Source organism: Notolepis coatsorum (assembly GCF_963971535.1).
Source record: "Notolepis coatsorum genome assembly, chromosome: 4".
Taxonomy (NCBI): domain Eukaryota; kingdom Metazoa; phylum Chordata; class Actinopteri; order Aulopiformes; family Paralepididae; genus Notolepis; species Notolepis coatsorum.
The window spans coordinates 125,627,477-125,641,336 of record NC_140168.1 but is presented as its reverse complement, the minus strand read 5'-3'; the positions used below and the strand labels follow the sequence as shown (position 1 = coordinate 125,641,336).

The following is a 13,860-nucleotide window of genomic DNA, read 5'->3' as shown; positions in this document are numbered from 1 at the left end:
CCAGGTGGTCGAACCGTTTGAGGACCAGGAGGACCGCCTTCAACTCCAACACATTGATATGCGGGGTAGCTGGGCCAGCATGAACCCCCGTCCAGCTGCCCCCCACTGCGTGGGTCCGACACGTCCCTCCCCAACCCATGAGAGAGGCGTCGGTGAAGACCGTGACGTGTGAGCGCCTGCTGCCTATGGGGACCTCAATGGTGAGGATACCCAGCCTCCTCCAGTGGGCGAGATCTCCCCATATCGACAAAGGAACCGTCAACCGTTTCCCTTTGTCCCTCACCGGATCTATTCTCATAGAGAGAAACCACCTCTGTATCCTCCTCATGAAGAGGAGGCCAAGAGGAACCACCGCGTGAGCAGATGCCATAATGCCGAGCAGACGCATCACTTGCAGCGCCGTGACCATCCCTCCCAGACGGAAACCCCCGAGCGCGCAACGGATAGACACCTGGCGCTGCTCCGAGAGGGTTGCAATCATGGGCCTCGACCTCAGCGTCAAGCCCAAGTACTCCACCTGTTGACTGGGAAGAGGGGTACTCTTCTTCCAATTCACAGCAAAACCAAGGCTGGTGAGGAATTCCACCACCAGCCTGGTATGAGACCTGGCAACCTCCTCCGAACGACTGAGGAGTAGAATGTCGTCGAGATAGAATAGAACTCGTAACCCCCGACGACGTAAAGGCTCCAGCGCAGTCGCCACGCACTTGGTGAATGTGCGGGGAGCCAGAGAATAACCGAACGGCATCCTCTGGTACTCGTACGCTACGCCCTGAAACAGGAACCGTAGGAACTTCCTGTGAGGAGGGTAAATGGGGATGTAAAAATACGCATCCTTCAGGTCTATGGAGGTGAACCAGTCTCCCCTTCTGACAGCAAGCAGAAGGAGTTTGACGGTCAACATTCTGAACGGTCTCGCTACAATCAACCGATTGAACGCGGACAGATCCAGTATAGGTCTGACCCCCCCTGTTTTCTTGGGTATCAGAAAATAACGGGAGTAGACGCCTGACATTGCGTCCTCTCTCGGAACCACAACGACGGCCTGCTTCGCCAACAGAGATTGGATCTCGTCGGCCAGGGCTGTCACTGCGTCTGACCCTGACAATAGGGTCGGCACCAAACCTGAGAACGGAGGGTGGGGTTGTGCGAAGTGCAACATAAGCCCCTGCCTCAACGTTCTCGCCATCCACCCCACAAGATGGCATTCTTGTCGCCATATGTGAAAATAATCCCACAGCGCACCCGCCGTCAACTGACGCTGGGCCGCAAGGAACAGTAGATAGTTGGCCCGGTCCCTCCCGCTGTGCAACACACCCAAGGGGGGACCCCGACAGAAAGGGCCGGTTTGATACGGGAGAAGCTGTTATCAAACTGGTTGACACACACCCCCCCCCCTGAACACCCCTCTAGCGCATGCTGAGGAGTTGTTCCACAGCTAGACACGCAAGGCATGAGGACCCCATGGGCTCCTACACGCCGAAGCCCTGCAGTGATATTGCTACCACCCAAATCACGCTCGCCTCTCCTTTGCAGACCACTGCCGATGTGACGGGAGTGGGAGGCATCAGCGCGATACCCCGCCTGGCGAAGGCGAGGCCGGGGTAACCCTTGCTGTGCATTCAACAGAAGAGGCCTCGAGTCCCCCTGCTGAAGTGAAGAATGGGGCCGCATACGCTTCAAGGAAGGTTCGCGGCCCGCAGCCAAAGGAGAACGATCAGAGCCCCGCTTCCGTGGGTAACAGAGAGAGGGTTGAATGGGAAGCGGGCTGCTCGCGGCAAAGTAACGACGGCTTGTTTTACCAAACTCGAATTCACCCAAAATGGCCGATCCCTCGGCCGCCAAGGCTGTCGGCCTTGTGGGACCCTGTTGACTCTCCACCCAGGGCACCACTGGCGGGGGAAACATGGCCGCCTGTCGAGGATCTCGCCACAGTCGTTGACGAGACCGTGCTCCCACCTCTGGCTGCACAGCGTGAGGCGGTGTAGGACCCAGATCAACAACCGCCTGCGCCTCCACAGAATGCCCAAAAAGACTATCTGTGGAAAAAGGAGTCGTGAGGAGAGAAAACCTATCCTCTTCCCCAAGAGGAGATTGCTCCAACCAAACATGCCTAACAACCAACGTTGATAGCATCCTAATCCTCCCCGCAGTTATAGCTTGCGACTGAGTCAAGATCTCCATAACACCACAAACATGAACCATGTTTACAATGTCGGCTGGACCCAAAGTCCTACTACCCGACGCCAATGTGGATAGGAAACTAGCCAGCTGAGCCATAACACTGGCCGCCGCTAAATACCATCCTTTAGCAGTATACAACTCATCCGTCCATACTGCCACCCTCCGAGCCGATTCGCTATCAAGCATCGGCCGGGTGGGACGTTGTTCATCCCCGCCGGGGCACAGGAACAAAGCTACCTGGCTACGTAGCCACAGTACACCCGGCCTGCACCCTGTTATTAGCCTGTTTACCTGTAAAAAAGGTAAATAAGACTCAGCGAAACCCCCCACATCAACAACCGACTGACCTTCATCAATGAAGCTGGTAAGAGGAGGGAAAAGCGGTATCCCGCGGCGGGGATTATTAGAACAACTACCCATTTCAGCGTCAACGTTAGCATTAGCAGTAGTAGCATTAGCGTTAGCAGCGTGCTCCAGGATTGCCAGGAAAACGTCCACTGCAGTGGAACGATCACCAAGCCACCCCGGCCCTGGCGCCGAAACATACTCCACAGCATTACCAATACCGACATTGATGCCTAATGACACAGGCCTTACCTTTGTACAAGCCGACTTGATAGCCAAACCTTGTACGCTGCCCCTCGGTCTGCCGCCGTCAGCCGAGGAAACATCAGCACAGGCCCAATGTGTCACTGAAACATGCTCAGAAGATGCCAGGGGCAAGCAAACCTCCGGTAAGCTTTCAACATTATGCAATTTCTCTAATCTTTTCATATTACTAGTTACATACGGTGCACTGCATCCAATATGATGGAACGAAAATAGAGGAAGGGTGTGTTGGTGACCATGGTCATGGTCTTATAGGCTACGCCTCCATAGAGGCGGGACCCGGTCAGGTGTGGGTGTACAAGTTGTTTTCGTGATGGAGTACAATAGGTACAGGAGATAAGGGGTATCTCGATAGGCTTTAAGAGCGGGACGCGATAAGCCAGATACGAATATATAACGTTAGTTCGGCCAGAGAAACAAATACTAATTAAAATGTTGGACCTGTGAGATTTGTACTTTGTACTTTGTAGGTCTGCATTTTAAATGTAAGGAGTAAAAAGTATGTTTTTTTTCTCTGAAATGTAATTGAGTAAAAGTACAAGTATACAGTACAAACCTAATAATAACCGATCTCAGACCCCATCCCCAGTGATAACACACAGCTGCCTGCATGTTTATGAATGGAAATAGTGAATAAAAGAAATAACGATTCAATAACGTATATATATACGTGGTTGGCGTTATTCGATTGGCGGACAAACGTATATATATGCGTGAACGGCGGTGAATGAGTTAATGCTGTTATTACTAGGACCCTGTGGACATCAGTTAGTTCTATAATGACGGCCCCTCTGGCGGCTCCTGTCCTCCAGGTCAACGCCCAGGACGACTTCGGAGTGCTGGTGGGTAACTGGTCGGGGGACTACAGCGCGGGCGTGTCCCCCACGGCCTGGAGCGGCAGCGTGGACATCCTCAGGAAGTACCATGCCTCCGACGGCACGCCGGTCTGCTACGGCCAGTGCTGGGTCTTCTCCGGGCTCACCACCACCGGTTAGTCTGTGTATGTGTATGTGTATGTGTATGTGTAGGTTTATGTTTATGTGTAGGTGTATGTGTAGGTTTATGTGTAGGTGTATGTGTATGTGTACAGTATGTGTATGTGTAGGTTTATGTGTAGGTTTATGTGTATGTGTCAAGTCAAGTCAAGTCAAGAGTTTTATTTGTCACGGCATACAAGTATACAATGAAATGCGGGTGGTCTTGCCCGCAACGATGTGCAATACAGTAGTAACAACATATAATAGAATCCAATAAAACAATATTGTGCAATAAACAAGTAACATAGTAGGACATATCGGTATTTGTACATAGTTATTTACAGAGCATGAAGGACATGCTAGGTCCTGTGGTAGTGCAATACACTGTTAGCTACGGATGAGGCACTGGGTCTTTCTGTACAATCTCAGGTTATGCTATACTCTTTTTAAAGTGACCTTTCCTTAGTGGCCATAAGTGTGGGCGTGTGCAGCATGAGTGTGTGCTTGCTCATGTTAAAGTGGCTGCTAGTGTGTGAGCGTGTACAGTGTGTGTGTCGTGTGTGTGCTCATGTGTGCTTGTGTGTGGAGAGTTCAGTGTTCAAGGCTCTGATGGCCTGGGGGAAGAAGCTGAGCCGAAGCCTCTCTGTCCTAGTAGCTGGGGTTCGCAGGTGTCTGCCTGACCTCAGCAGCATGAACAGGCTGTTGTTGGGGTGGTGTGGGTCTTTCATTATTCTGCAGGCTCTGGATTTGCACCTCTTGTTGTATAGAACCTGCAGGGGTGGTAGTGCAATACCTGTGGTACGCTCGGCTGAGCGCACCACTCTCTGTAGGGCCTTCTTGTCCTGTGCCGTGCTGTTTCCATACCAGGCAGTGATGTTTCCAGTCAAGATGCTCTCTACAGCTCCGGAGTAGAAGGACTGGAGTATCTTCCCAGATACTCTGAACTTCCTTAACTGTCTCAGGTGGTAGAGGCGCTGCTTCGCCTTTTTTACGACTGAGTCTATGTGTGTTGACCATGTCAGATCCTCTGAGATGTGGACCCCCAGGTACTTAAAGCTGCTCACCCTGTCCACGGTAGCCCCGTTTATCCTCAGTGGTGTCTGCTGCTGTCCTCTCCTATAATCCAAGATCAGCTCCTTGGTTTTACCAATGTTCAGGAGCAGGCTGTTGTCCTGGCACCAGCGTTCCAGTACCTCAACCTCCTCCCGGTAGGCCTTCTCGTCGTTGTCCGAGATCAGCCCCACCACCACTGTGTCGTCCGCAAACTTCACTATGGAGTTGGAGCTGAACTTGGCCACACAGTCGTGTGTGTATAGTGAGTACAGCAGGGGGCTCAGAACACAGCCCTGGGGGGACCCGATGCTCAGGGTGATGGTGTTGGAGGTCTGACCCCCCACCCTGACCGCCTGGGGCCTTTCGCTCAGAAAGTCCAGTATCCAGGCGCTCAGAGCGGAGCTCAGACCCAGCTCGATCAGCTTGTCCACCAGTCTGGTGGGGACTATGGTGTTGAACGCTGAGCTGTAGTCAATGAACAACAGTCTCACATAGCCCCCCTTCTGGCGGTCAAGGTGAGAGAGGGTGCTGTGCAGTACTTGGGAGACTGCATTGTCAGTGGAACTGTTTGGCCTGTATGCAAATTGCATGGGGTCCATATCACTGGGGAGGGAGGCACAAATGTGATCCTTGACCAGCCTCTCGAAACATTTCATGGCCACAGAGGTGAGTGCCACCAGTCTGTAGTCATTGAGACATGTTGGGGAGGGTTTCTTTGCTACAGCCTGATGGTAGACATCTTGAAGTAGGCAGGGACCACTGACTCCGCCAGGGATTGATTAAATATGGCGGTGAACACAGGGGCTAGCTGGTTGGCACAGGACTTAAGTATGCGTCCTGTTATACCATCTGGGCCAGCAGCTTTTCTGGTGTTCACCTGCATAAATGCTCTTCTCACACTGTGTTCCGACAGCGAGAGAGCGTTCCCGTCCCCCGCGGTTGCCCCCCCCCCTCCACAACAGCCGGCGCGCCAGTGACGTCACTAGCCGTTGAGCTAGCGGCGCCACTGTCTACACCAAACCGAGCGTAGAAAGAGTTGAGTTTGTCCGCGAGAGAGGCGTCGTCGCTCCCCATTGAGGGGGCGCTGACTTTGTAGTCAGTTATTGTCCTCAGTCCCCGCCATAAGCCTCTTGTGTCGTTTTGTGCCATTTGTGTCTCCAGTTTATCAGCATATGTCCGTTTTGCAAGTTTTACAGCCTTGCGCAGAGTATAGACTGAAGCCTTGTACTCTTCCATGTTTCCTGACTCTCTGCCCAGGTTGTAGGCAGTGGTGCGGGATTTCAGAGCTGCTCTGATAGTACTGTCCACCCACGGTTTCTGGTTTGGGAACACCTGCACCTTCTTTGTGGGTACAATACTATCAGCCAGTGTTGTGATGAAGCAGATAACGCTGTCTGCGAACTCGCTGACGTCACTGGCGCTTCCTTGAAACATATTCCAGTCAACATCCTTGAGCGCGTCCTGAAGCGTGGCCTCTGATTGGTCGGTAAATTTTTTTGTCTCACGTGACACGATGGCGTCACGTGATCTTTGTTTATAAGCCGGAATGAGGATAATGGAGTCGTGATCGGATGAGCTTGTAGCCCCTGTCAATGGTGGAGCCACTACAGCCTTGTAGCCGGCTCTGAACGGGGTGTAGCAGTGGTCGAGTGTGTTTCCTCCTCTTGTGGAGCAGGCGATGTGTTGAAAAAAGGACGGCATCACTTTTTTCAAATTCGCCTGATTGAAATGACCAGCTACGATCATCGCTGCGTCCGGATGTTTAATCTGATGTTTGTTGAGATGATCTTGTAGTTCTGCCAGGGCCCTGGCGGTGTTTGCTTGTGTTCATGTTCATGTTTATGTTTATGTTCATGTTTATTAGGATCCCCATTAGTCATCACCAACGTGTTGACTATTCTTCCTGGGGGTTCGCACAGATATACACATACAAATATGAAACATTCATATATCACATACATAATCAATAAAATATAAAACAAAAGAAGGTCATAGGTGAATCCATTTCACCATACCTTTAAAACAAAAACAAAGTACACAGAAGAAGTTTGGATAACATGGCTGCAGCTACACTCACGCATGACATAATATATTGATTTCCTTCCGGATTATGGCTCCTTTAAGTTTCTTTTTGAAACTGTCCTTGTTTTCCATCCGTATGATATGTAAATGGTATCCTATTCTAATATGTTATGGCTCTATACATTGCAGTTTTCTTTAGAGCATTGGTTCTAGGCAGAGGTAGGCAGTGGAGGTTTCTCCATGACAACACCTGAAACACAAATTCACTCATAATTCATAATTATTATTAATTTAAATATATATATATATATATATATATATATATATATATATATATATATATATATATATATATATATATTTTTTTTTTTTTTTTTTTTTTATTATTATTATTATATTTTTTTTATTAGAAATGTTTTCCTCTGTAAAAAAATGCCAGTGAATTTTTTTTTTTAATTGCCAAAATTGACAGCTCTGAGCTCAGGCCTGCACTAGTAATGGCTGCAGTAAAAACTGGTGCAGAATTCTGCACGGGTTGACCCGGGATTAAATAAATAATAAATAATAGCCACTCAAAATAGGCTATTAACGTCATCTAAGCACGGTCCGTGCATTTAAACTCTTGCCATTGAATGGGGGATTGAATGATTGACAGCCTTGAAATCCAATCAGAGAATGGTGCCAACTCTGCTGCTCTGCAGCTACACAGAGGTTGAATGATTGACAGCCTTGAGATCCAATCAGAGAATGGTTCCTACTCTGTGGCTCTGCAGCTTTGTTTACAAAATCATTTTATTTCAGTTGAAGAAGCTAACTTGTTGGAGCTAACGTAGCTAAAGGGTAGAGCCATATGGAATCCGCGATCACGGAATCGCGGACGGAATCGCGGAATTGAGCAATAATAATGGAATCCACTATAAAAAAAAAAAGAAAAAAAAATTAACTTTTTTTTTTATGTTGTGGGACTTGTACAGCACTTTGTTCAACTTTGTCAGTGCTGTAAAGTTTAAACCTTTTAAAATCTTAGACAAACAAAACACTTTGCTTTCATGAAATATTGTAAGCCGTCATTTGAGGCTTTATAAAAGCAGCACAATGAACACAAATCTGTCAGTGCCGAGTCCGACCTCATCTTAAATAACAAACAGCATTGCTTGTTGTAGTTAACAAAGAGAGGCAGAGTTGATTTTGCAAAAATATATATAATTTTTATTTTTTTTAAATAATCAAATTTTATTTTCATATTCGAATCCCATGCCCATCGAACGAAGCTTCGAAGCTTCAAAGTATTTAAGACGGCCCTATTAAATGGACTGTTATATCTTATTAAATTGTGGACATTTATTCATTCCCACTTATTGGACACTATTTCTGATGGTAAAATGAGCGTACAAAGCAAAATACAGAATTCTGAAATATTAAAACGGAAAAAAAGGAATTTGGAAAAAAATAAAATGGAATTTGGAAAAAAATTAAACAGATTTCACGGGCTCTACTAAAGGGCTACCACCGCAGCTACCAGGCCCAGGGTGGAGTGTTTTGTTATTGTTCATGAACTTATTGTGCATCGTTTGATGATATATATATATTTTTTATCTCAGTTGAAGTAGTGTAATTGACGTGATTGCCGGCTTGGATGTCTGTAAGCTAACTTGTTGTAGCTAACGTGAGCTAATAGCTTTTTTTTTATCAATTTTTTTTATTATTATCCACATGAAACAAGACAACACATTAAACACAATCACAATACATAGAACTTCACAAGAAAATAACAAAAACAATAATAATACAGAATAACAATTTATACAGACAAAGAGAAAAGAAAACAGAGTTCAACCTTCTAAATTTTAAATCCAAGGGGCACTATCCAATAAATGGTCTTTCCCAGTGTTCAGCCCCGATTCCTGGCTGTGTGACCCTATATTAATAAAACGTACATCTCCAATTCACCACAAGGACCACTTTTTGAGAACACGACCCGAAAACAGAGCAATGAACCTTCATGACAAAACAAAAACCTGTAGAGGTGTTCCATAGACTCACAGAGACCGTGTAAAAGTGACCAAACAGTGAAGAAATAGTTAAATAGCTGCCTCCCCATAAAATACCCAGCTAAACTCAAGAGGACAAGACAAAAGACAAAACAGACAAAACATTTCCTCCTCCCCCTCCCAAGAGACCCCCGGACTCACCCGAACACGCACCTCAACCCCGCTCAGCCGCACACGGCGGTCCTGACCTTTTCGGCTGCTGCAAACCACAGGTCAATACCTGCCTGTCCCACCCCAATCACCCGCGCCGTGGATATCTCAAGATAAATCACATCCAATAGTGTTAGGGACCAGTTAATCACTGTAAGCTTCTCAGGCTCCTTCCACCTCATTGCTATTAGCTTCTTCGCTGCTGTGACACCCGCTAGGACAACCCTTTTTAGTTGAACGGACGCAGGTAGTGTCGTTATATCGTTCAGGAGTAGCGTAACAGCTGTGAATGGGATAGTTAAGCCACACAGACTGAAAGTTTGTCCGTTATTGACCTCCAGAAGCGGGCCACTGGTGGGCAATCCCAATACATATGCATATAAGTGCCAGTGGCCTTTTGAGAGCACAAAGTGCACCGAGAGTCGGTTATCAGTCCCATAGCAAATAGCTTCCTAGGTGTAAGATAGGTCCTATGAATATAATTAAAATTAATTTGCTGGTGATTGGGGTTGCGGGAAGATAATGCCACATTTGCCCAAACATCATCCCAGTCAAACTCGGGGTCCAACTCCGGGATATCCACATGCCAGATTGAATCCAATGATACATTTTTATACGTGGACTGAATTAAGAGCGTATAAAAGTCTGAGACAAACCCTCTGGAGGTCGTCCTGTCCACTATGAGCCTGAGGAAGGGGTGTGGTTGCAAAGCTTGAGCCCACGGCACGCCATGCGCCCTCAGCGCTAACCTTAGTTGAAGGTAAAGAAAAAAGGACTCGCCGGGAAGATCATAAAATTCTTTTAAGTCCTGAAACGCACGGAGGCCGTTCTTATCATAAATATCCTCCAGAGTATGAACTCCCCTCCTCTGCCATTGAGGAATATTAACCGGCTTGTGCCCAACAAGTAATTGCTGGTTATTAAAAATTGGAGAGTCCAGGTGCCATGGGCATTTAACCCCACACAACCTCTGTACATTACGCCACGTTTGGATCACGTGAGTTATGATCGGTCCATACCTCAGCCGGCATTTCGAAATAGAGACAGTGGAGTACACCACATCCTGCAATCTTAGCGGTGAGACCGCCGCCGCTTCTAAGGTGTGCCAAGATACAGCATCTACAGGGTCTAGCCAGCACATCAGAGGTCTCAGTGAGAAGGACCAGAAATAAAGCTTAAAATCAGGGATTGCGAGGCCCCCATCTTGTTTCCTACGTTGAGTAGTAGCTCTTTTGATTCTCGGGCGTTTGTTATTCCAGATAAATTTAGATACCATCGATTGTACCTTGCGCCAGTGGTCTATTGGAGGGGGCAGGGGGAGCATTGAGCTAACAAAATTTATCCTAGGCAGAACGTTCATTTTGATTATGGAAGCTCGGGCTTGAAGGGAGTTAGGAAGGGACGACCATCTGTCTAGATCCTGGTGTATTTTATCATAAGTACCCGTGAAGTTGTACTTAGTAGTTTGACTCAGCGTGGGGAATATCTCTATACCTAAGTATTTAAAATGTTCCACTATGGGGATATCAGCTGGTAGTCGCACCGCCTTGGCCAGCTCATTAAGAGGTAGGCAGGCTGATTTGTTCCAGTTAATCTTAAAGCCTGACAATTTACCAAAGTCGTCGATTATTTCCAATAATTTTGTGGCCGACCGGGAAGGGTCATCCATAAGAATCAGTAGGTCATCCGCATAGAGAGCAATTTTGTGTGGTGTATTATTGATCATTATGGGGACGATGTCCTCTGATTGCCTAAAAAATTGGGCCAATGGTTCGAGGGAAAGCGCGAATAGTCCCGGGCTCAGAGGACAACCCTGTCTAGAAGATCTGGAGACTGGGAAAAGTGTGGAACAGTTTTTGCCTGTCAGTATCATTGCCGACGGCGAGGCATACAGGACTTTAATCATATGAATAAAATTCTTTCTCAGACCCATGACCTCAAGTACCTTCCACAGGTATGACCACTCTAGTCTGTCAAACGCCTTCATGGCATCCAAAGACAGAACAGTGGACGGAGCTGTATTGTCTTTACTGTTATCGACTACATGCAACAGCCTCCTAAGATTATCTGCAGCCAGGCGCCCCGGGATAAAACCAGTTTGATCGCAGTGTACCAATACCGTCATAAATCTCTGCAGGCGGCGGGCCAGCACCTTGGCAAACACTTTTAAATCGGCCCAGAGAAGACTCAAGGGCCTATAGCTACCACAATCATTGGGATCTTTGTCCTTCTTGAGAAGTAAAGAAATCAGCGCCATGTTGACATCTCTTGAGAACTCCCCCTGTTCGATAGCGTAATTGATCATATCGAGCATCAATGGGCCCAGTTGGTCCCAGAAAGCTAAATACACCTCGGGTGGAATACCATCCCAGCCTGGTGCCTTACCCCTCTGCATTTCAGCGATCGTCTCTGTTACGACCCTGGCTCAAAGGCCCGCAACCTATGTGCAAACCAACACCAAAACCCCGTGCTCAAACTCAAAATGCTACTCTATTAAGGAATTACTGGTGTAAACTAAAGTACAAGGACAGAAGACCGTGATAGCTATCTGTTACCCAACACTTCTCTAACCACAGACCCTGCATGTGTGTTACCAGGGCTGGTTTTAAAGCTGCCAGCAGGTAGCCAATCAGCAGCAATTAGCTAATTGGCAGCCCTCACCTGCATGCCCCGTGACACAGGAGTGATCAGGCCTGCATGCACAGTGACACAGGAGTGATCAGGCTCCTAGTACATAACACCTCCCCCACCAAACTGGTTGCCCAAGAGGCAACCACTACACAACAACCCATAAACAAAACAAAAAACAACTGTGACCCATTAGTTGTCAGGGCCACTACCACAACAGCGATAACGGGTACCACAAACACCGGTACTATGACCGTGAGAGGGCGTCTGCTAGCACGTTGTCCCTCCCACGAATGTGGCGACTATCCAAGTTATACGCTTGGAGGAACAAACTCCATCGCATCAAACGATGGTTCGAGTTCACCATGCTGCGAAGAAAAACCAAAGGGTTATGGTCTGTATACACAACAAGGGGTAAACTGGAGGATCCAACGTAAACATCAAAATGGTTCAAGGCAAGAACCAAAGCGAGCGCCTCCTTCTCTATAGTAGAGTAGTGCAGTTGATGCCTGTCAAACTTTTTAGAAAAGTAGCACACTGGGTGCTCCACCTCTAATGCATCCTCTTGCAGGAGGACGGCTCCAGCACCGAGGTCACTAGCATCCACTGCCAACTTGAATGGCAGTTGAAAATCGGGAGCTGACAGAACGGGAGCGCTAATCAGAATACCCTTGATGCTCTCAAAAGACTGTTGACAAGTCTCAGTCCACACGAAAGGTACCTTAGGACTGAGCAGATTGGTCAAAGGGGCAACAACAGAAGCAAAGTTCCTACAGAAACTCCTATAGTACCCTGCCATACCTAGGAAGCACTTTAACTCCCGCCTGGTGATGGGAGCAGGGAAGCCCACTATAGCCTCCACCTTAGCTGCAATGGGGCACACATGCCCACGTCCAACCACCTTACCCAGGTAGGTAACCGTGGCCTGTCCAAATTCACATTTTGCAAGGTTAACTGTCAAGTTAGCATCACCCAACCGCTTGAACACTTCCGCCAGATGCTCCACATGTTGTGACCAAGAGGAACTGTGGATAACCAGGTCATCCAGATATTCCTCACAGAACGCTACCCCGGCCAGGACCTTGTTCACTAGCCGCTGAAACGTCGCTGGGGCATTTCGCATGCCAAAGGCCATCACTGTATACTGGCAGAAACTCTCTGGTGTGACAAAAGCGGATATCTCACGTGCTTGCGGAGTAAGCGGAACCTGCCAGTATCCCTTTAGCAAATCCAATTTACTTACAAAGGCTGCTGAACCCACCCGATCGATACAGTCGTCCATCCGAGGAAGAGGGTACGAGTCCGGCTTGGTTACTGCATTAACTTTACGGAAGTAAGTACAGAACCGATGAGTGCAGTCTGGCTTATCAACAATCAGGCAGGGGGAGCTCCACGCACTAGAACTGGGCTCCGCAATGCCATGTCTCACCATATAGTCTACTTCCTTACTCAAGATCCGTCGTTTTTCCGGATTCACCCTGTAGGCATGTTGCTTAATTGGCCCTGCACTACCAACATCAATGTCATGCTCGAGTACATTAGTACGACTAGGGACATCAGAAAACAAACGTATATGCTGTCTAAGTAGGCGCACCACATCCGTACGCTCAGGAAGTGGCAAGTACGACAGGTGTGAGTCCAAGTCACCTAGTATCTGGGTGTTTGGCAACCTGCCCTGAGAAATCTCCTTCGACACAGAACAGTCGGCTACAATAGGAGATGCAGAAACTGTTAGAACAGCCACAGGCTTGACCCCTGACTGGTCAATCTGAGCCATATCATTGTATGCCTTCAACATATTGACGTGACATAATCTACTCTTGCGCCTGCGGTCGGGAGTCTTAATCAAGTTGTTGTGAAGGGCCAGATTAAACTGAATATATATATATGTATCGTTTGATATACTTTGTATATTATTTATATATATACACGGAATATCCCTTTACCTGCGTACAGACCAGAGTAATATTAGCTCTCCTATTGGACAGCGCCCCAGGCGCCAACGCACAAGCCCCCAACGGCAAGTTCAAAGACAACTCCGGGCATGTCAGAACATGCCCAGAGTCTGCGTAGTAATACGAGACAAGAACTGAGGTTGGGACTAGATATTCACTTAAGTATAAATACAGCGCAAGGTGCGCACACCAGTAATTCAGCTTCGTTCATTCAGTACCTTACCCACCTTC

The 13,860-nt window shown here is 47.7% G+C and overlaps 1 protein-coding gene across 1 annotated transcript in view; it reads left to right on the top strand.

The window, feature by feature from the left end:
- LOC311226681 (protein-glutamine gamma-glutamyltransferase K-like) overlaps nucleotides 1–13,860 on the top strand; it is a gene marked incomplete at its 3' end in the record, with an annotated part of 168,063 nt that overhangs the window by 47,213 nt on the left and 106,990 nt on the right. Inside the window, exon 5 of the mRNA XM_084312096.1 lies at nucleotides 3,606–3,783. Coding sequence (XP_084168222.1) covers nucleotides 3,606–3,783 — 178 coding nt within the window. The remainder of the gene's footprint in view (nucleotides 1–3,605; nucleotides 3,784–13,860) is intronic.